The sequence below is a fragment of the Aulonocara sp. 'chitande type north' Nkhata Bay genome, linkage group LG11 (assembly GCF_057382095.1).
Source record: "Aulonocara sp. 'chitande type north' Nkhata Bay isolate Kocher_YH1m ecotype deep benthic linkage group LG11, A_spYH_male_GT1.1, whole genome shotgun sequence".
Lineage (NCBI taxonomy): Eukaryota > Metazoa > Chordata > Actinopteri > Cichliformes > Cichlidae > Aulonocara > Aulonocara sp. 'chitande type north' Nkhata Bay.
In genome coordinates, this window is record NC_141354.1 from 3481041 (window position 1) to 3504587 (window position 23547).

At 43.1% G+C, this 23547-nt stretch overlaps 1 protein-coding gene across 3 annotated transcripts; it reads left to right on the top strand.

Annotated features, from left to right (window-relative positions):
* The first annotated feature begins 1923 nt into the window (after positions 1-1923).
* sacm1lb (SAC1 like phosphatidylinositide phosphatase b) lies at positions 1924-22654 on the top strand. Of its 3 annotated transcripts, none has more exons than XM_086310226.1 (20): positions 1924-2151; positions 2553-2650; positions 3952-4026; positions 4133-4260; positions 5727-5876; positions 8265-8324; positions 9039-9072; positions 9452-9553; positions 10931-11016; positions 12034-12120; positions 12207-12275; positions 12423-12502; positions 12599-12697; positions 12781-12919; positions 17072-17141; positions 17645-17717; positions 19463-19556; positions 21068-21160; positions 21243-21300; positions 21377-22654. In XM_086310226.1, exons 1-20 carry the CDS (start codon positions 2123-2125, stop codon positions 21511-21513), a joined length of 1761 nt encoding a protein of 586 aa, XP_086166352.1. In that variant the 5' UTR covers positions 1924-2122; the 3' UTR covers positions 21514-22654. The 3 variants fall into 3 exon arrangements, with proteins under 3 accessions (XP_086166352.1, XP_086166354.1, XP_086166351.1); XM_086310228.1 differs by adding an exon at positions 10631-10768 and having other exon boundaries at positions 2118-2650; XM_086310225.1 differs by having other exon boundaries at positions 2118-2650.
* The last annotated feature ends 893 nt before the right edge of the window (positions 22655-23547 follow it).

Below are 23547 nucleotides of genomic sequence, written 5' to 3' on the forward strand. Positions count from 1 at the left end.
TTTCTTCTTTATAAATATGTTTGTTAGTTTTGGCAAAACTTCACATGCACAAAAGCAAAGTCCTCGGCAGAAAGCCTGAACTTCTTGTATTAAAAATAGAACTCGCACAATATATAAGGACAATCTCCTCATCAAAGAACACCGAGGCTCTCAAGTTAACATCTGGAACTGTTTGAAACTTGATTTTGGCTCTCGCAAACTTTTGTTTATTTATGTTCCCCTTAATTGATTTTATTTTGTACTCACTGTAGTCTCACTGTCCCTTCACTCTCATTGTTCCTCATTGTAACACCACAATGTCATCTTTTATGTGATTCCTGTTCTACCTAACTGTATGTCTAAAATGTGATAAATAAAGTTTAACAAAAAAACCAAAACTTTTTAGCAACTCAAACAGTTAAATAAGCCAAAGACACTGTCAGGGAGTTACATTTATTAACAGTTAGACACAGGCTAAGGGTTGAATCACACGATATCACAGGAGCATAGGTTTAGAGTTTTAATTGCTTTTACATTATGGAAGTCTGTGAATTTTAGCCAGTAAAATGAGTAAATTAATCAAATAAAATGTGTTTGCCCTATTTGCAGATTAATCAAAAAAATATTTCCCACAACAGAGAGAGAAGTCAGAATAAATAAAAGAAACAACAAAAGTACAAAAATCTGTCCACAAAAGATTAGTGCAGTGAGACAGTAACAAAATGAACCGTTAACATCAGCGTCTTTTTTATACAAGAAAAGTTCTGGTGGGGTATAAACGATGAATGATTTCAAAAGACATTTTCTTTACTTTGTTGGTTAACAGGAATTTCGATGGAAAGGTCAAATTCTCTTCCACTCCAGGTCCCAGTATAAATTATTCCCATAAGGAACGGCCACTGGGACACAAATTGTGTCTTTCTGCACTGGAGTCCTCCCTGCATGCCAGATGGTGAGGAGAAACCCACTGTGTCTGTATCACGTACACTGAGTGTAGGAGAAAAGAACTACTCAGAGCCGGATAAAGAAGGATTAGCTGTAATATTTGGTGTACAGTATCTCCATCAGTACTTGTATGGCAGGATGTTTATGATTATCATGGATCATAAGGCATTGATACGTTTGTTTCATGAGATGAAGGTGGTGATACCAGAACGGCGTTCTTGCCCCATGCTGGAACAGCTACATCACAGTCGGGAATGAGCCGCGTGAAGGGCCTGGCCAGAAGTTACCTGTGGTGGCCACATATGGAGACTGACATTGAGCATGAGGCAAAGTCCCGCATTACTTGTCAAGAACACAGACACAGGCCTGCTGCACCCCTGAGAGTGGTGAGCGGTGCAAACTTTCAAGGAAAAAAGGAAAGAAAAGAAGCAGGAGACCTCTGGAGCATATGAGAGACTGATAATAACAGGAAGGGGCACTGACAGGATTTTACTGTTATAGTGAAGTCTGTCGGATGGCTGGTTAATTAGTAGTGAGTGAAATTTGAGTAAATTTTGTGGGGTTTGTTTTATATTTATATATATAAGGTTAAGTTTTTATATGGGTATTTTATTTACTAATTAAACTACAGAGTAGTTTCAGTTAAAGGGGGAGGAACATTATGAAGTAACAGTTGGTGCACACGGGTTTGACCACCAGGGGGCAGCAGTGTTTTGAGTGCTGTGCCGGTGTCTTTATGTCCAGTTCCGGAAATTAAGCGATGGCTGAGGTCGAAGCCGTCTCTGTTATTCCTTAACGCTCAAAATATTACAAAGAAATTAAAATTTGCTTCTGCTTTGCTCTGATGTGCAGAAGGACAAAACGTTTTTTCTTTCTATCCGCCTGAAGAACTTTTGTAACGCAACTACACAACTAAATGTAGTCCAGTAACGCGTTACATAAGTAAGGCGTTACATTAACGCCTTACTTATGTAACGCGTTAATGTAACGCGTTACATAAGTAAGGCGTTACATTAACGCCTTACTGGAAATGTAAAGATGGCATTTTAACCAATGCTGATTATTGTTCTACAGAACCGTGTTGTTCCGGTGTCCGGCCGCACGTGGAGCTCGCTCACGCTGCAGGTGGAACAAACGCTCGCGCGCTCACAGCTGACGGCGGAAGTAGCCTGACGTCACTGAGATTTCGGGAGCAAAGATGGCGAACACCTTCCAGAGTTTCAGCTTGTAAGTGCTGCAGAACGAAACAGTAACATCACACAGCCTGGTTTACGGTCCACGCTGCGTGGAGAGGCGTGCCCGTCTTTAGTAGGAGTGTAACTACAACGACACGTTTGAGTTACGTTCCGTCAGCTTCTCGTTAATTGTCGAGGAGCTGACGCTAACGTCCGTTTTATCCCAACTTGTTTTGTTTTTTTAAACAATTTCAGTTGTTTCTAATCACATTTAAATAACACATTTAAATATGGACGCGAGCAAACGCAACTTAGTAACTGAGCTTCTAAGCGAGGTTAGAAGATGTGATGGAGCCATGTTCCAGAGCAGTAACCGGCTCCTTCAGCGCTGCTAATGTGAGCTGCCCACGGGCTCATGGTGGCTTTTAAACCGGGTCTTGTCTTTCGCATCAGGCGCACCACACCAGAGAAGTTTTACATAGAAGCTTGTGATGATGGCTCCGTGGATGTCCTGGCTATTGACAGGGTGTCAACTGAGATGACTCTAACAGGTAAGCAAATGGACACGCCCCCTGCCAAAGGTCGGGATGCTGTCTAAAAATGTAGAAGAAAACAAACGACTGAGACCATTTAAACCTTTAATGAAAAGCCCAAAGAAAACCTCTGCTCGTTATGGTGAATGGACAGCTCTGCTCTGCCTGAGCACTTTACACAACCTGCCTCATTCACCCCGCAGCTGTTTCTGTGTAAGCGCTTTCCATCTAACAGTCACACTGCAGCCCGGGTCGCTACCTTGCTGAAGGATATTTGGCATGTAGACTGAAGCACAGGTAGCAGATGATCGGCTCCACATGCTGAGCTGCAGCTCAAAATGGCATTTAAGTTTATTGTTATTTAAATATGGAATTAAAGAAAGTTTATAAAATTCAAAAGATTTTTTTGCCAGTCTTGATAGACACTTTTTATTGTGCTATTTCTTACTTCCTGTATTGTCTGTTTTTGTTACTGTTTGGACTGGAGCACTGTTAATTTCCCCTAGAGATCAATAAAGTATTCTGATTCTGATTTGAGCCATAGTTTATTTATAAAGCAATTTATTAAACAACACATGGCCGACCAAAGTGCTGTACAACAGGAATATAAAAAGTACAATAAAAACATATAAAAATACAATAAGAAAGACACTTTAAGTAACACTTCAGTATATCTAGCTAAACTGTATTTTGTGTGAACATTAAAATAGGAAATGTTTTCTAGATCTTATAAAAAACGAAACAAAAACATCTCCCATTAAATTTAGTTGATTTGGCAGATAGTGATTTAGATTTCCCGTCTGCATGCTAAACATCCTTGAGCACGATAGTAACCCCAAGTTGCTCTCTGATCCATCAGAGTGTGAATGTTTGATTTAAAGCATAGTTAAAAGCGCTTGTATAAATGGGCTGCACATAAGTGGTGCGCGTTCGCTGTCAAAATAAAAGACGTGCACCAGATAAGAAGTTGGACCGCGCGTTTGCATACATAAGATATTTGACCACATAACATCCACAGAGTATTTTGATTCTGAAGACAATGTGTGGCTAAGTGTTAAACACATTTGAGGATACTTTCCTTCTTATTTGTTATTGTTTTGTTATTTCTTTTTTGGCGTGGGCTGAAATTGTGGGAGTGCCAAGATTTTCTCTGATCTTCAGTTGATTTCTTTTCTCTGTTGGGCTGCAGTAAGTCTGGAGAGTAGATCATGAAACGATAATAGATGGCCTCCTTAGTTATAATCCCAGCTTCGATGATGTTACAGATATATTTCCTGTGTCCATAAAAACCATTGTTGTGTCCCTGTCGCCCTTCTCAGTGAGACAGGATGTCCCTGCATCAGCTGAGACCAGGCCAATATGTGGACTGATGGGAACTATACGCTTAGTGGCAGGTAAGATCAGCATGCACACAGTATGGAGATACATTATTCTACTGTGAAATATTGGAAGTTGGATAATCCAGTGCATTTTTGCTCTGCTTTCTCCTTTTTCTGGAAGGCATGTACCTGGTTGTCATCACAAAGAAGAGGAAGGTGGGAGATCTGCTGGGCCATGCTGTGTGGAAGGCTCTGGACTTTGACGTAATCTCCTATAAAAAGACAATACTGCACCTCACAGACAACCAGGTAGTGTCTTCTGATTCTGCGCCTTAGTAGAATTTAGCAGAACAACCTTTAACAGCAGTAACACAAAGGAAACACATCATTGTGGAGGACTTTTGTCTTCTTCACAGAGTTCCTTCAGTTCACTGAGGTTTGCAGCCACGTGTTTATACACAGAAATCTAAAAGTCCAGAGAGTTTTGAACTTTAAATGCAGCAACTGCATCACCGTCTTGTCTTTTTTCAGCCATTGTGTTACAGATTTGCTGCTGAGCTTGAGATGGATGTGCTGTTGACCCAGTTTTAGCTAGGCTTTGCTGTGGAGCACACGTGTCGGCCTCACATTTGATGGTAGATACTTTGGTATGCTCATGACTTCATGGTCCACTCGGTGCCTGTCAGGTCCCCGTGTCCTGTGGATAGAAAACAAATCCAAATGACCCCTGAAGTATTTTTGCTAATGTGTTTGGTTTGTGCTGTGTACTACGGCCCAACATCTCCTCTATTGCACAATCTGACAGGAAGTTAAATTTACTGGGACGTCCAATCGACAAGATTGACCCGTAATGATTATGGTTTGTGAAAGAATCGAGAACGAGCGTGTGGATAATCTTTCTCACTGATGGACACCAGTGATCTCCACGGGCGTGTCTTTGGAGAGTTAGTGCACTCCCAGAACAGTGTTCCTGAAGTTAAAATTCAATTAATTGAATTCATTTTTTAAGCAAATTTGTCAGATGGTTCAATAAACTCTCCATTAAAAAAAAAATTGTTTTATTGTTCAGAGTTAAAACGATGTCACGTTAGAATATTAAGCTTCAAAGTAGTTAAACTTGTTCCAGTGAACAAAGATTTGCACTGGCTGCTGCGCTCTGCTTTGTGTTGTATTATGTTTAAATGTTTAAGTAAAAAAACGTATTTCTCATTTCCTTTGTAACAATCCCAACTGGTAGTCTGAGCATAGAGTTAACCCCGAACACAGCCCGGTTACGATGCGACCCTTCAAGTTTAGCTTGAATAGAATTGTCTGTCCATATGCTAATCAAGTCCAAAACCTCAGTTTCTGTCCATTGACTCGCTCCGTCTCCAGTTACCGCCGTGCTGTCTCGCTTGTCTTCTCCGGAGCTGATAATTGGCATCTGTCTTGTGTCAGCGTAAAAGACAGATTTCATGCAACATGACCATCAAACAGCAGTCGCTCTCTAAAACATCGGATATGTATCGGATTCAGCACCACATACGAAAGTGACCCAGGTCCGATTTGAAAATATGGGATTCGTGCCGTTCACACTGTCACAGCACGGTCGTATACGGGTCACATAGGGTGATGTGCTTTGGCCTGCAGTGTGAACGTAGCCTTTGTACGCATGTTCAGATGTTCCTTACGTGAAACATTATTGCTCAAGCAGAGATCACAGCTGCTTCACCCAGGTTGTATTGTCGGCTCGTGTGTATCTCTTGCTTTGTTGCTGGATTTATTTCTTGTTGCAGATGCAAGACAACAAGACCTTCCTGTCCATGATTAACAGCATGCTTCATGCAGACGGTTTCTACTTTGCAACCGACTATGATCTGACACACACTCTGCAGCGCCTGGCAAACACCAGCCCAGAGTTTCAGGAGATGAGCCTTCTGGAGAGGGTAAGATGTTTCTGATGTAAAGTCTTTGAACTGTTTGTGTATTTGGACGACTGTGTGGCTGCAGTTCAGGGCTTAGCTGGAAGCACTTCTTTTTTCAATAATGGTTTAGAGCAGGGGTGTCCAACTCCAGGCCTCGAGGGCCGGCGTCTTAGATCTCACCCTGGGTCAACACACCTGAGTCACATGATTAGTTCATTGCCAGGCCTCTGGAGGTCATTTAGCCATTTAGATCAGCTGTGGATCAAGGACACATCTAAGACCTGCAGGACACCGGCCCTCGAGGCCTGGGGGCCCCTGGTTTAGAGGTTGGTTTTTTGTTAAAATATGGACGTGTCTCAGTCACTAATTCCACATGTACCAGTTATCACTAACAGGGTGTTGACCAGCAAAGTTAAGCTTTTTAACGCTGCACTTGTTTAATTCATTCAAGTGTGAGCGAGGAAGATTCAATTCAATTTTATTTATATAGCGCCAAATCACAACAACAGTCGCCTCAAGGCGCTTCATAGATACAGAGAAAAACCCAACAATCATGTGAGCCCCTGTGAGCAGCACTTTGGAGAGCTTGTATCTCTGACCTCGGGTAGGGTGAGACCATCAAATCATGGTTAAACATGTTGGACACAGCGATAAATGATCATAATATGGAAATCCAACAAAATTCTATATACTTTGCTTCCAAGGAGCCAGACTCTGATTTTCTTTTTTTGTGTTGAAAGTGCTCTTGAGCAATAGTTCAGGCTCCTAACTCACGGCATGAACCTGGGTTGTGTCTACACACAAAAAGGCAACTAAGCAGTGAACAAGTTTTAAATTAAAGTCTGTTTAGGCAGCCTATCATAAAACAACATCATTTGTTCCCATTTCTACTTGAATATGGCAAAGATAACACCGTTTAATGTTTTTGCACCAACAAGTTGATTGCCAAAGAGCTCTTAAACATACCTATACTGTTTGGTGCTTCTTAAAAATCAGAGGCCGAATAGAGGAAAGAGTAAAAGCTACAGGACCTGGACACAGGACATGAGACATGCGTCTGGATTGTCAGTTGAGCCTGTTTATCAAAGCCTCCTCAGGAATGATAGCAGAGTGGCTGTCAAGAATTTATTGTTAAGGACGGGAAGCAGGGAGAAAATGCTGAGGTATGCCGAATCACACGAGAACAGGATTGAAAATCAACAAGTCTCATGAAGTGATGAATCCAAACATTTGGCTCTTATTATCATCGCTGTGCACACAGAGGTCTAAAGAGAGGTCCAACAGTGAGTGTCTGCAGCTATCAAAATCAATGGCATTATGAATGAAGAAAAGCACCATCAGATTTTGCTCCACTATATAAGAACTTCTGGAAAACATCTTGTTGACAGCAGCATTTTACATTTGACCCCAAACATGCTTCCAGTCCAGGAGAATCATACCTGAAAACCTCACATAACACTGTTCGGAGCTCAGACCTCAACATTATTGAAGCAGTGTAAACAGTGTAAAAGACAGCAAAACATCCAAAGAAGATCTCTGAATGTTCTCCAACATGCCTGGAGAACTACTCAATTCAACTTTATTTACACAGCGCCAAATCACAACAACAGTCGCCTCAAGGTGCTTTATATTGTAAGGTAGACCCTACAATAATACATACAGAGAAAAACCCAACAATCATATGAGCCCCTATGAGCAGCACTTTGGCGACAGTGGGAAGGAAAAACTCCCTTTTAACAGGAAGAAAGAACCAGGCTCAGGGGGGGGCGGGGCCATCTGCTGTGATTGGTTGGGGTGAGAGAAGGAAGACAGGATAAAGACATGCTGTGGAAGAGAGACAGAGGTTAATAACAGATATGATTCAATGCAGAGAGGTCTGTTAACACATAGTGAGTGAGAAAGGTGACTGGAAAGGAAAAACTCAATGCATCATGGGAATCCCCCGGCAGCCTATGTCTATTGCAGCATAACTAAGGGAGGATTCAGGGTCACCTGGTCCAGCCCTAACTATATGCTTTAGCAAAAAGGAAAGTTTGAAGCCTGATCTTGAAAGTAGAGATAGTGTCTGTCTCCTGAATCCAAACTGGAAGCTGGTTCCACAGAAGAGGGGCCTGAAAACTGAAGGCTCTGCCTCCCATTCCTGAAGCTGCTGAAGAGGCTTGAAACTGTGTTGATAACTCAAGCTGGTCATACCAAATATTGACTTTCAAGTTTGTTAGGACTGTAAGAACTCAGTATGAGCTGTGTTATCATTTATGCTAGAATATGTTTCAATAAATTGCTGCACCTATTTCCTGTTTTCTTAACAAAATATAAAGAACGGGGTGGTTTAGGACAGAGGACTGTACGTTATCTCAGTTAATAGTAGCTTCGGCTTGATTTGCAATTCTGTATCTGTTCTTGTTTCAGGCAGATCAGCGATTTGTGTGGAACGGACACTTGTTGAGAGAATTCATAGCACAGCCAGAGGTAAGATCCAATTATTTAGTGAGTAAGGAAGATTATAAAAAGCACAAGAAAACATTTAGCATGGTGAAGGAAATCCCTTCAGTCCATAAGGCTCTAGAGTTTGTTTCATTGTGAGCAATTAAGAAAAGAAGAGAGGCAAGGCTGCAGTAATCCAAAACACACTAGAAGCATTTCTATGACTTGATGATGAAAACATCAACCATCAAAGTGATGGAGTGAGGAAAAGTGTGGCACAAAACAAGGTAGGATGATGAGCTCCAGCACCCTCTCATCTGATGAAAATTCCTAATGTACTGATCATTTACCTGCTGCCAGAGGCACCAGGGTGAATTCACTCCAGCAACATTTTACGATTTAGCAGGAAAACGATGGTACATGTAGCCAACGTAACCAAGGAGCTTGTGTCATGGAAACTTTCAAATGTTCAAGTCAGTCAGCGAGACGACTTAAGGAGTTGATGCTGTTTTCAGTGAATCGTGTCATCGGGAAAAATAAAAACAGCAGATGTGTAGCTGCAAAACGGCTTCAGCTAATAAGTTTGTCTCCTGCAGTTCTATACAGAAGCAAAGCTGCTGAGCTCACCGTCCATTTTTCATTTTCCAAAATATGTGTAACTGTGGAGAAGGTCTGCCTGTAGCAGACAGTTTCATTTCAACATGTTTAAATATTCTGCTGCTGTACATAGAAACATTTACCGCTGCTCTCCTTTCACAGCTGCACATGTTTGTGTTTCCTGTTGTCCACGGCTGTATCCTTTCCTGTTTCCTTAGTGAATGGCAGCTTTCATGTTACCTGTGTAAAGTGGAACTGGACGGTGTCATTTAATGACCACTGAAGCAGACTGGTCTGTGCGCTCTAAATGCTTTGTTGTGATTGCTGGAGCACCTTTTTCTTCTTCTTGACAGAAAACTATCAGATGAGTAATAACATAACAATAAAAACATCCAGAGGACGTTGTTTAAAAATGTACCGCAGTGTAGATGTTTCGTACCACTAGACTAAACTTGAGTAAACCTTACAAATGTTTCATACTCAATTTTTTTTGGCAATGAGTCTTTAATATCATATCCCTACATGTGGTGATGTTTCCTGTCAGCACTGTTGTGTCCTTAACATGTGCTAATCAGTCATCACTGTGAAGTCGAGCTGCATCAGTGGAAAGGTGTTTGAGTGGAGCGTTATCTCCAGGAGGAGCTGTTTCAGAGCAGGGGTCCGCTACTATGTCCGAGGTAATTTATGTCCTTTGAGCTGGGGCTGGGTTTTGATGATCGATTCATCGATTAAAATCGATTCTCGCTTGGATAACGTGATATCGAGTCATTAAAATCCAGATTTTTTTAATATGAATTTATTTTGCCCAAAACGCCAGAATCTCAGGTGAAACCTCACAAAATATCAACACACACAGCGCGGCCCCGCCGACGGATCAGAATCAGTGAGCTGTGACTTTCTCACCGACGCCACGGACACGGTCGGGGCTGAAAGCTCGCTGACTCTGATGTGTCGGCGGGTCGAGCTTTATGTTCACGCCCTTTTTGCGCTGATTCAGAAGCTGTTAGTTTATCTCTCTCCAAACAACATTGATCCAAACTAAGCTTCACATAAACATCGTCATGGACTCACTCTGACTTTTGCTGTTTTGCACGTCATGCACAGCTCTCTCCCTCTCTCTGTGTACTTCAACAACAGTTTCCCGTCTACAAATCTGTTTTCTTCATTATTCGCTTGCTTGTTACGCACCAATCTGTCGTTGTTTACAGGCTGTCGGCCGCTGTTTTTTCCTTTTACTAAGAAAACCTAATTTCTGCCGTTCAACAGGCTTCTGAACAAATTTAAACTTTTTAAAATTATACAAAATGCAAAACGCCGTGTCTCTAATCAAACCGCTGTAACGTCAGAGGTGATGTTCATTGTTGATTAATGGTTTTCTTTCGTTTTTGATCGACTGCAGAATACTTTTATAAAATCCCAGAACAGGAAAATCTCCTTCATGTGTTTCTGTTTTATCTTCAGCTGCTTTGACACAAAGGCCTCTGCTGTGACGCTCACACCTTTGATAAAGTCTGGAAAGTGTCAGCTTCCTTTTTATAGATACAAAAAGATGTAAATGTGCTGATCTGAGTTATAATATTTCTGACTGTCTGAGGCAAAATTTCCCAGATTCAAATCGAATCGATTCTAGAAACCAGCCCTACTTTGAGCCCTGACCGAATGTTCTGGCTGCTTTATGTCTCTGAAGAAATGTTCTCAGTAAATGCATTTTGTGGTATTTTCTTCTGTTTTTATAACAACACTAAAAAGATTAGAAGAATTTACAGAAAGGATATTGTTGTTCTGGGAGGATCCTGCTGTGTTTGACACATACTATCCACCTGAGCAGTGTAGCAGACACAGCCTGGCTCCACCTGTTCAAGTGGCCCAGCGCACACGTTGCTTAACTGCAGGTGGGTACATGCAGCGAGCGCACGAGTCATTTGAACATAGTGGAGTCAGTGCGTTTGCACCTCAAGTCAGTGACAAGCTAATCAGCTCCTCATGACTTTGAAGGATTCAGATAACCGAGTTTGTCAACAGTTTTTGTGTGTGTTTGTGTGTTTTTGTTGTAGGCATTGATTCAGAAGGACACGCTGCTAACTATGTGGAAACAGAGCAGATAGTGCAGTACAACGGTGCAAAGGCTTCTTTTGTTCAGGTGAGCCAAACACTTAGTGCTCCAGCAGAGATTACATGAAATCTGCCGTTCAGACCAACGATAGCAAATAGGAAAATGTTCAGTAAGTGAAGGAACATGGGTCCAAAAGCTTCCTTCAGTCTGTTGGCTTCCCAGGGTGCAAAAAAGTTTACTCTAAAAACAATGTAAAAAGATGAAGAAACAGAAAAATTCCAAAAAGTTGATTCTGTTCATCTGGACGAAGCGTTTCATCAGGTGACCTGTGAGCGAGTGTGGCATTTACTTACCTGGATGATTGAAGACAAATCGTGTTCAGAAATTCAACAGATTAACATCTAAATCACTGCAAAGGCACCTGAGACCAAGTCTGGGAGAATGCTAAATATCTGAGTGCAATGAAGTAAAAGCAGTCCAAATGCAAGTCTCACACCGAGCCCACGTATATAACTCAGGCCTTACTCTGCCCTAAGTGTAAAATAGAGGTGGACAACCTCACTCACTGTCTGTGCTCATGCAGAAAAATACAGCAGTATTGTTCATAAAGTGTGACCTGGATCAGATCTCTGCTGCCGCTGAACCCGTCGTGTTTGCTGCTCCGAATGACAAAATCGGGGAGATTAGAAAAGCAGCTTTACAGGCTGTTAACATCTGTGCAAGCAAGTGCGTCCTTTTGAACTGGATCACGGACAAGGCCCCATCTAAACCTCGGAGACAGTGGACTGTACTGGAATGTGTGTCATTGGGTTACCTAACATGCGAGTTACATAGTAGGGACAATGTGTTTGATCAAATATGGGACCCTTCATGTTGTTTGGATATTTCAGCTATTTTCACACAGGCGCTGGTTTAATGTAACGTATGGATGTATAGCTTAATCTATTAAAGTTAATATCTCAAGCCATACATGTCTCCACAGTTGGGTCTTTTTGAGCGACCAAGAGCTTCATGGGCTCATCCTGTAGACACGCTTCAGAAACTCTGCCTTCTCTGGGTCTCTCCTCTGATTTCAAATTCTCGTTGTTAATGGTGTGTTTGCAGACCAGAGGCTCCATCCCCTTCTACTGGTCCCAAAGGCCTAATCTCAGGTACAAACCAAAACCACAGATCAGCAAAACAGTCAACCATGTAAGTTCTTTACATGCAGATTCAAGTGAAAAAACAAATACCTGTTGTTTATCTTCATTTCTGAAATCTTCCTGTTTTTGTCGTAGCTGGACGGATTCCAGAGACACTTTGACTCCCAGATCATCCTCTATGGAAGACAAGTCACTTTGAACTTGGTGAGAACAATCCGTTAGCTACTGATTTTTGCATTTACAAGACCATGATATAACCTCACAGTCAAATGAAATAACAGCAAACCCACACATACCCATATGCAATCGTTTGCAAAGGCTCTTTGTTTTATTTGTTCTGTTCTTTCACAGATAAACCAAAAAGGCTCAGAAAAGCCGTTGGAGCTGGCATTCGACAACATGGTCACAAACTTGGGTAATGGCTTGATCAAGTAAGATTACCACTAATTCAGCCTCAGGCTTCATCTGTCTGGCATTTACTCGACATCCTGCTTTCCTCAGGTAATTAAAGCCTCGCTTTTGTCTAGGTACATAGCTTTTGACTTTCATAAGGAGTGCAGCCACATGAGGTGGCACCGCCTTCAGATCTTACTGGACATGGTTGCTGAAATGCAGGATGACTTTGGGTCAGTGAGCTAGTAGAGCAGCTTGTGTCTGTCCAATAGTAATACACTCTTCATGAGAAGTAATGTTGTGCATATGGATGCAGATATTTCCTAGTGGATGCAGATGGAAAGGTGCTGTTAAATCAGGAGGGAACTTTTCGGAGCAACTGCATGGACTGTTTGGATCGTACAAATGTCATCCAGAGCCTGCTGGCCCGACGCTCTCTTCAGTCACAGCTGCAGGTATTAAATGCATAGTCACATATAATAATGCGTAATGGTTCTCACATGCAAGAACTTGCTTATCCTTCAGCACCATCAGGAAACCTTGAAGTACTTTACTGTACAAGCACATTTACACACATTTAGACGTATGAGTCATGTTTTCTGTTTCTGTTCACCACCACAAGGATTTTAAACCCAACAGTCAGTATGTGACTAAAGTGATTCAAGGGTTTAACAAAAACAGGAATCCAGCCTGTTTTAGGAAGTTTTTCCAGTCAGTGGAAAGGACCCCGACATTTTGAGGTAGAGCAACGCACAACCATGTTTTTCATATACTGCTCTTGAGCTGTGCTGGTCTGCTTTTCCCCTGCAAGCTAAATTCTGAATTCTACTGATGGCTGAGCTGGTTACCCTAAAGGTTTGGTGAGCTCTGTGGTTTATTTGGGCTCTCGACCCGTCCTCGAGCTCCCTCGCTTCCATTGGACCGTATTTCCTTTTAGATTGCTGGAATTCATTTTTCATTAACTGCAAATCAGTTAATGTAATAATTTTGCTAAACTCCTTAAATCTGAGCTGAAGGTCATTATTTGGTTTAAAATCTAACACAGTACGTGTGCAGAGGCCAAATTACAGAAGTGCTTTCATGTGTAAACAGAAAGAATGCACAAATAAATAAACAGCATGTGATACTGATACGAACATGATACTGCTTTATTTAACTGGTGATGATTAATTGTACACATTACACCTTGATACAAAGCCTGTATAAAGGTAAAGGCTCAAATCTGTGTAACCTGTTTGCACTGTGCTCAGTCTGAGCAGCCTTGAAGTGGCCACTTTCTGCTTTAATGCTGCCTTCAGGTTGTTGGTCTGTTTGGGGTTTTACTGATCCCTAACAATGTGGTCAGAGACGATAAGAACAGTAACAGACTGAACTAGCTCGAGTCTAAATATCCACAATATTACAGAGATTAAATATATATCGTGTACATTTTACTCTAATCTATAAAACGTCGTTACTTTCACTGCAGAGGATGTGCGCTATTGTACTATTGTATCAGTGGAGGAGTTGTACAGGGAGATGGCCACAGACAGGAATGATTTCCTGTGGCGTTCAGTGGTGCATTATGGGTAATCTCAGCCTCTCAGTGAACGTGCTCCTGTGACTGGCCAGCATGTCATGGAGGTATTGTCCAGCCTCATCTTGGACAACATCCGCCTCTCCGACACCACCTTAAGGAGTCCAGCTCCGTCCCCACAGCATTACTGGCCTTACGGATCAGTTTGAGTGTTTGGCATCTGTGACCCTCAGCCTGCTCCCCCAGCGTGCAGCAGCATAGAGGATGGCACTGCCACAACAGACAGCATCGTCTGACAGATGTTAAAAGACCTTAACCACTTGTGCAGTGTTGTTTTTAATCCAGTCCAGGTTATTATCTATGTACTCCAACGGACTTGTAGTCTTCCACAATGTCCACTTCAACCCACTTCCCCCAGTGCTCTGCCTCTTCACTGTCACTGATGCATTCATGATCAGAAAACCTCTGATGGCAGGTTTCTGTGCAGTGGCTGAAGTCTGTGGTGTACACGGTGAAGAGGAAAGAAGAGAGGACGGTCCCTGTGTTGCTGATCACCTGACACACAATGTTGCATCAGCAATCCAGGACACCAGAGAGGCATCCACCTGCATCGCTGTCAGCGTATCACCCAGGAGGGTCGGCCTGATAGTGTTGAACGCCTGGAAAAGTCAAAAAACATGACCCTCACAGTGCTCGCCGGCTGGTCCAGATGTGCATAGACACCATTGAGCAGGTAGATGATGGCGTCCTCCAGGCCTGCCTGGGAAGTCAGTGACACAGGTCTGCAATCCTGGGGTCACTGGAATGTGTCGACTTTGGTACAGGACCAGGGCAGGACGTCTTCAGCACTGGGAGCCTCTGCAGACTCAGACTCATGAACAGAGGGAGAGAGTGGCTGAGCGTTTACTGCAGTGTCAAATCTGTTGAAAAACACATTGAGCACATTAGCCCCTTTTTAATCGGACCTACTTTGATCAGCTTGCTATGGCTCACCACAGTTGGTTTTTCCTTACACTTGAGTAGCACCTAATGTGCCTGGTTGTTGTCATTGCTGCCTAGCATCCTGTAACGTAGTTAGTATGCAACATGAATGGTACAAAAAAGGTGGAAGTGGAGGCATCGATATACCCGCTGCTCGGTCTCTGGCTTTTCGTCAAACTCAGGGACCGTGGCTTTGTTTCGTATTTCCCTCATTGCCGGGTTACAAGAACGGCAGGTTTGACTTTCATGAACGAGACGCTCTCATGACTCATCGAGTGACGCTACTGACCAGCCAATCGCTGGGATGCAGTCTCACGACGTCACCTGCTTAGATCGCTTGGAACGTACCGGCCCCAGCTTTTAAGGAGCCCCTGTCTTTATGCCACTCCACACCTCGCTCATGCTGTTCTGCTCCAGCTTTCTCCGGTAATTATTGTCTGATGTTACCTTTCAGTAACTGAACCATGCTCACCTCCTCTCTATTGTCCAGTCTGAAGGCCTTCTTCTTGTCGTTGAGGAGGGCTTTGATGTCCTCGTCACCCACAGCTTGTTATTTGGATAACAATGTCTGAGCTGGGACAGTGGAGTCGGTGTGGAAGGTGTAGTCGGTGAAACACTCACAGTCTCCCAGTCTGTCACAAAACAGCCCTGTAGCTCCACTGAGGCCTCCTCCGACCCCCTCCTAATACTACTGTGGTCACAGGCTCCCTCTTCACAACAGGCGCATAGTGGAGGGTGAACTGAATCAGCTTTTGTCTGACCCAGCCAGTGGGGGTACAGAGGAGACTGACATTAGCATACAGTAGGTCTAAAAGTCTCTCCCCCCTGGCGGGACCGACCACATATTGTGTGAAGTTGGCAGTGACGTGTTTGAAGTCACCAGAGAGGCTGTAAGCTGAGTCTGTAACCGGCCAATGGGAGAGTGAATAATGTCCCATGCAGCTGTGAGCTGTGGGGTAGCAGTGGGAGGAACATAAACAGCCACATGGGTCCTGGGTCCAACAGCGCACAGTTCAGTGTCCGGGCAACAAATCCACAACTTGATTGTTATATGAGCAGAGTTACACAACCGTTTGTTGCAAGAACAACAAGCCCTCCTTTCTGCTCACAGCTGGCGCTCTCGTCTCCTTCCTCTCTCCCCCAACATGCCCCCCCCCCCCGGTTCTGTTGCAGGTTTCTTCCTGTAAAAAGGGAGTTTTTCCTTCCCACTGTTGCCAAGTAATTGCTCATGGGGGTTGTGTGATTGTAGGGTTGTTTCCTTGCTTTGCAAAGCACCTTGAGGTGATTGTTGTTGTCTGTTGGTGCTATATAAATAAATGAAATGGAACTGAATCAGTCCCAGGCCTTTATGTTGGTGTTTTTCTTTACACTTTCACCATCATGTCAACATCTGCTTCTGTCCAAATTATAAATATGACATCAAAGAGCAAATAAAAGTATCTGAGCACACAGTTCATCAGTGAGTTCATCTAGCTGAAGGACTGTTGAGCAGCAATCTGTTGATGTCAATAAACTGGTCATTGATCATGATCAGGAGTACGTCTCCTCTCCTGAAACGTGATTAATTTGCCCTAGATGTAACTGTCTGCAATTCTTCTTGGCCTTAGTTGGTGCATTAAAGCTAACCAATGACAACAAAACGTTCTGTTTGTACTGCTTTGCACTGTAGTATCTGCAGCTGTGTCCGTAGGGACAGAGGCCACATCACTCCAAGGTCACCTGTTCCTCTGAGAATAGCAGACTTGTTGCTGAGCGGGTTTTTGAAACCCTGCTGTGTCTATGATTGTTCTTCAGATCTGGGTGCTCCTCCTGGCACCTTACAGTCAAAGTAGTCCCACTGCTGTCTGCAAATGCACTGAAATTAACTCCATACCATTTTGCAGTGGGATTATATTTGCTTTGATTCTTCTAAATGAAGGCAGCAGGTAAACAAGGAAAATGTTTGCATAACCTCTTAAGCCCCAAGCCCAACTGATCCCCTGCCTTTTGCCCCCGTATCAGGGGGCGTTGGGGCTTAAGAGGTTAAACGAGTTAAAACAGGGCTGTATTAGAAAACAGTGGCATTCAGACTCGAGAGCATTTGACAAAAGGTGTGTGTGTGTGTCTTTAGAGGATGGGAGTTCTCCACATAGGCCAGCGGATTGAAGAGCAGACAGACTTTGAGAAGATGTACAAGAATGGTGGGTGTTCCCTCACACAGCTGTAGCCTGAGTAGTAACAACTAATCAGAGTTTGTTGTTTTCATATCTAAACCCTGCCTAATATGCAGCTGGTCCTTTGCATGCTCGCAAAACCTTTTGGATCCACTGATTTTTACAGGACATCTAAAGGGCATTGTGTGGTAAACACTGCTTCAGTTTGATATGCTCTGTCCCAGCTACTATCTGGCCAGCATGATTTAGTCTTTGTCACAGTTTTACACACACACTGAGCAGAAGACTGGTCTCTTATTGCACTCTTTGACATTTTTGCTTCATGGTTAGACTATAACTTTATAAAACATTTAGTCATTGAACATTCCCACACATTCATACTCCAGTGAATGCATCAGAGAGCGTCTCAGGGTTCAGTGTCTCGTTCAAGAATACTTTGACATGCAGACTGGAGTAGCCAGGGCTTGAACGACGAACTCTCTGATTAGTAAATGACCTGCTCTGCCTCCCCTTCTGTGTTTCACACACAGCCTGGGCAGACAATGCTGACGCTTGTGCCAAGCAGTATGCTGGAACTGGTGCCTTAAAGACTGACTTCACTAGGTGAGTGTTCACAGCAAACACATGCTAACAGGTTTTTGTTTTAGCCCTACCTGTCTTCAAGTTGTGCCATCAGAACTGACAGTCGTCTCTTCCATAATGAGGTGAAAGCAACCACCCACTCTTTCTTTGGAGTAGCTATTTCCTTTTAGCGTTTTGTTTCTGACTTGTGCTACAGTCGATTGTACTCAGTTAAAATATAAGGAGTCTTTAGAGTTGCAATAAAAAAAAAAGGGAACGGTGATGCTTTTCATGTGTTCATTGAACACACAGTAAAAGCTCCCAGAAAAGCCAAAATAAATGATGTCTTCAAAAGTGTGGATTGTAGATCGGGATGCACCGATCAAACTTTTCCAGTTTCAATACGAAACCAACATCTTGGCTTTGAGTATTATCGAGAACAGTACCAGTAATTAATGAACATGTTATGTCTCACTGTGAGGAAGACACTAGCAGCATCAGACCCAACGGAAAAACTGTTTTCCTACTTAAAAAATACAAATTGGGGGCAGCAAGAATGGCAGCACCTCCCTCTTCCCAGCCACCTCCTCCAGGTGGCCTCTTTGCAAGGAGAAGCAACAGTACTCTGAGACCCTCCGAACTTCTCACTAGGGATGGGTATCGTTTAGGTTTTATCCGATACCAGTACCAAACCGGTACTTTTGAAACGGTGCCGGTGCTTAAACGGTGCTCAAACGGTGCTTAAAGAATGGAGAACACACACAAAGTCCAAAAACCTCTCATGTTCAGCTGTTCAGCTCTTTTTCTTTGGTCATTTTAGCCTTTTTGGCCAGGGTGAAGGGAGTATCTGCCATCAAACAAGAAGACAGCTGCATGTAACTACGACGGTGTTTGCTAGTTCACCTTACATGCATTAATGTAATAACGTGGTTAGCCTACTCAACGTAAATTACACACGAACAACATTAAGCTGCTCACGCAGAGAAGAACGGCTGCTGCTGCATCATCATCCTCATCATTTCTGCTACACTGGCAGGGCTACGGGCCAGGACTCTCCTCTTCGTGTTTTTGGGGGATGTTGCTAACTCCGGGTCGATAACAGGCACCACCAGGGTAGGGTTATCGGGGTCCCAACCTGGGAGCAAGGCCTGGAGAGGGAGCTTGACGGAGAACGCCTGGTGGCCAGGCCACTGTTCTCTGCCAACTTGAAGAAGGAAATGACCCGCCTTCTTGTAGGTTTGACACCCACAGGAGATGCTGTAGGGGTTGGGTCCATTGTGTGTTGGGCAGTGGGCAAGAGCAGGAGCCCTGGTGAACTGATCCGCAGCTTTCGAGGCTGGCTACTGGGACATGGCGAGGTTCTCAAGGGTGTTCATTCTGCTGTCCTGCTGGGAGACTTCAGTGCTGATGAGGGCAGTGACAGCGAGACCTAGACGGATGTGATTGGGAAGAGCGTCCTGCCTGGTCTTTGCAGCTGTTGCTGGTTAGTGTTGTTGGTTAATACCTGGTTCTAGCCTGCAGAGAAGTCTAATATTTAAAGATCACTACAGCCGCACATCATCAGAATATTACAGTTTGTTTTGTTTGCGAGGGCAAAACCAAAAACCCAAATTGGATCTTGCTCTTAAAGAAAGTTTCTAACTGGCGATAGGTTCTCCTCTGCGGACCGTCCTTGAGCTCCTTCATTTTCCTGTGAGTTCTGTACTTTAACACTTATTAAAATGATAAAGTAGCTGTAAATGCTGCTGCTTTTCTTAATGGTGCTGAATTTCATGTTCATATTTCAGGACAGGGAAGAGAACACACTGGGGACTGCTGATGGACGGCTGGAACTCGATGATCCGATATTACAAAAACAACTTCTCTGATGGCTTTAGACAGGTGGGTACCAGAGACGAGCTTCATGGCTGATCCACCAGAGTCAGAGTTACAAATATATGAACCCAACAGAGTAAATTATTCACCATTTGGCTCCAGCCAGCTAGTAGAGGCACTTCCTGCCTTCGTGCTGCCGGTGAAGCAGCTGCTGCTGTTCTGGACATTTGATATTGCTTTTTAGTAGCATTTCATTACCCGATTTCTGCATTCATTTAGTGGGAAGTCAGTGGTAGCTGCCTCAGTGCACAGCGGCAGCGGTTGAGACAGATGTTGAGAGATTAATTATGAATGGAAATGCTCCGTGGAGTCTAACGCAGCAATGACGACTGCCTTATCAAATAGAAACACATGATCACAGCAGCAGGAGTTGGTGCAGACCAGAAGAACCACTGCTACCTGCTGCTGCCCTGAGCCGGTCCTTCCTCCCATTTGATTGGCAGCAGTTAACAGGTCATGTTTCATATCAGCGTTCTTTACACGTACAAACTGTTTAAATTAACCTTATTATGGTCTCACCTTTACTTATGAAGTCCACACACCGACCCTTTGTTCCTTTTTTGCATCATGGACTCACGAGCGCCCCCTATCAGTGCCTCGTTGCATGGCAGGGCACAGTTTGTGTGAGTGTGTGCAATCAGATTGTTTCATAAAAAATAGTTCATAGATCAAACCATTCGATAAAGAAACGATTTCATTTATTTGATTATCATTATTTTTTTTTATGATGACCTCTGCTGACCACACGTCACTGGTGGGTTCAGGTCGTCCTTTATGTGCTACTTCATCAGTGTGGAATAGTGTGAATGCCATATTGCAAAGTGAAATGAATCTGTTCCATCAGATACTACAGCAATATCACAATAATACAAGCTGCTAATGACTCTCACATAATCATCATGTTATGAGTAATCAGACCGCTGCAGGTAGAGTTCGCTTTACAGGCACGTATTCTTTTAAAATCAGGCCGTGAGCAGCAGGGCTCAGCACTGATGCTGTGGAGATTTGGACAACACTGTGAAATGTAAATAAAAACAGAATGCAGTGATTTGCAGATCTCATTAAGCCATATTTCTTAGTCCGAATCAAACATGGAAACATGTTTAACATGAGAAAAATATGAGCTCAGAAAAGCTCAGGCCATGTTCCCCACTTCTTTTAACAACAGTCCAGAATGAAGGAGCCTCTGATGAGAGGTGAAAAGTCTTCAAACACGTCCAGTCTCACTCTTTTAAAGCCATGACCTCGACGAGCTACACACCCTTCAGTGAAATAACTGCTGATCCCCTTAAAGACATCTTTGGTTGCTCTTTTGTAAGCAGAGACAAAAACTGTTAAGCTGTGTTCAGTGTGGTCCTCGTTGCTTTGTTGCATTCTACAGATCAGTAATGACATCGGTAAAATCTTAAACCTGCATACAAAAAGACTTCAAAGTTAAAACTGTAATTCATATAGAAGAGCGTACCTGTGATGATGCCGCTGCAAAGCAGAGTTCAGGTGGGCTGTTTTTCCTGCAGGATTCCATCGATTTATTTCTGGGGAACTATGCTGTCGATGAAGCTGACTGGACCACTCCACTGCGAGACCCCAAGGACTGGAAGTTTCTGACAGTAAGAAGAGCTCAAGAAGCTCGACTCACAACATTTTCTTTTTCTGACGTCTTTAATGTGATGCCGCTTTTCTTTCTTCTAGTTGCCCATCATCATGGTTGTTGCCTTTTCCATGTGTATAATCTGCCTTCTAATGGCTGGTAAGACTAACTGCAATAAACTGAATGCAAATAAATTTCCTCCACTGAGGCAGTTCGACCTGTTGTCTCCTGTCAGGTGACACGTGGGCTGAGACGCTGGCTTACGTCCTGTTCTGGGGAACAGCCAGTGCAGTAACCGGTGGGCTTATCCTCTTTTATGGACGGGACTTTGTAGACGCTCCTAAGCTGGTCCAGAAGGAGAAGCTGGACTGAATGTGTGCGTGTGGAAAGCAGCTGGGCCCTCGCAAACTCACCACCTCGTCCTCGTCATCACTTTATCTGCATCAGCAGGCCTGGAGCCTTTACTAACGCTGGAGCGAGGAGGTTGGTGGGCAGCGAGGGTGGCTTTGTGCACCACAGCAGGAGACTGAAGAGTGCACAGGCCTGCTGCTCTCCACACTGTAGCGGACTGACGGTCTGTCTGAACTCGACACTGAACTCAGGAGCTGTTCTGACCCGATGTCTTTGTTCCTCATTTAACTGGAATGCTGTGGACCTGTTTAAATGTGTTTCTTGTTGTTCTCCACCTCATTCCTTTTATGAAAACATGGGGATCAGACTTCAAACAGCATAGCTGTGAAGATATTCCTCATTTGCAAATTCTCATGTAGAACTGGTGTGTCCTAGGTTAGACACTGCCTGTGGTTCATAGTCTGCGTTTTAAGATCAGTTTTAGCTTGAATGGTTTTAGCTTCTTTTCTGGAGTGTTTGCAGGGATCCAAGTGTGCTCGTCCTTCAGAATCCAGTCAGCTAGAACACGATTTATGGTTGTGGAGTTAAAAACGGTCCCTTGATGAAGAAAGGGGATTCATCCTGGAAACCCTGGACCTTGAGAAAGAAAGTTGTCATTAACTCGTTTTCTTGTATTACATTGAACTATTTTGCATGTCACTTCACCAGAGGAAAAACACTCCATCTGTGTCACTGTGGTACTAAAGGATAAATCAAATCGAAACAGTATTCTCTTCACAGAGACACCATCGTGGCTGACAGTGTGCTGATGTTAGGGCGATGTCATTTCTTTGGCTCCAAATTAAAAATGACATTTATAAAAATGTTCGTCCTCTAGGTCTGTGCATGTTCATGTATTTTGAAAACATGCCTGGAGTCTTCAATATCACTTCAATTCAAATGCTTTATGTGTGCTTTATATTATCATTATTATTAATAAGACAAATATCTACAATATAAAAGATAAAAAGCCCAACAATCAGCGCTGTTGTGACAGTGAACAAACCCGAGCTCAGCGGGCTGTGAGGGGCAGCAGAGGGACCCGTGTGGAGCTGCGTCGGGGTTTTGCTATTTAAAATAAAAAAATGTGTTGAATAAATTTGTTTTTTCAGCTTCAAATTTATTTGTTTGGTGTCAGATTCCTTTTTCCCGTTTTTAAACACTTGAAGTTGTTGAAGTTTGTTTTTGTGAAGTCCAGTCTGTAAAACCAAATGAATGGTGAAGCACTACAGAGCTCATGCTCCCTGTGTACTTAGTACACACTCATTTAATTCCAATCTTTGGATAATAATACATTATATTTGGAGGCGCCTTTAAAGACCCTCGAGGTCACCTTACAGTAGTATGAAAACATGAGTAAAACATTTTTTAAAAAGCAAGCATGAAAGTAGAAAAGGTAAAAATAGAGATTTATTTATAGAAAGCTGAATCTGACGGCACCGCTGTGACGGCTGCAGGAAGGAACTGTGTGTGTGCAAACTGCCTCTTCAGCTTTGATTTTACCCTTTATCATTAAGTCACACCTTACTGTTTAATGGTGGCCTACTTGTCTAACTGCACATAATCATTAACTGTTATCTCTTTATTGTCAAGATGAACTCTACTGAACTGAGACTGCATGAAGCAGTTATGTAATTACAGGTGTGCCCGTCATTTGTTGCAGATGAGCCTTTTTGTACTTTGTTCTCAAAATCAGCTCAGGGATGAACAAGAACGCTGAGTTTTCAACATGTAGTTTGTACCTCAGGAACGTCCAACACAGCACCAACGAATTACCGTTATCATCTTTGGATCTCAGAGGGGAATTTGGTCTGTGGTTATGTTAATAAGAAGTACAAATCATTTGTTGGTTTAATGTAAAGGTTTATAGAGAACAGCTGAGAAGTGGAACCCCATAAAACTCTGTGACTAATGTGTTTGCAGGCAGATTAATTCATATGGTTTGATGCTTCAGGGTGATATTTATAGATAGATTCAATTCAATTCAATTTTATTTATATAGCGCCAAATCACAAC

Coding starts and splice junctions, on each gene's coding strand:
- sacm1lb (XM_086310228.1), top strand. CDS start 2,515: ATGGTGGCTTTTAAACCGGGTCTTGTCTTTCGCATCAGGCGCACCACA. Junction 10,769..10,930: donor CACACGTTGCTTAACTGCAG/GTGGGTACATGC, acceptor TTTTTGTTGTAG/GCATTGATTCAGAAGGACAC. Junction 12,276..12,422: donor GACAAGTCACTTTGAACTTG/GTGAGAACAATC, acceptor GTTCTTTCACAG/ATAAACCAAAAAGGCTCAGA.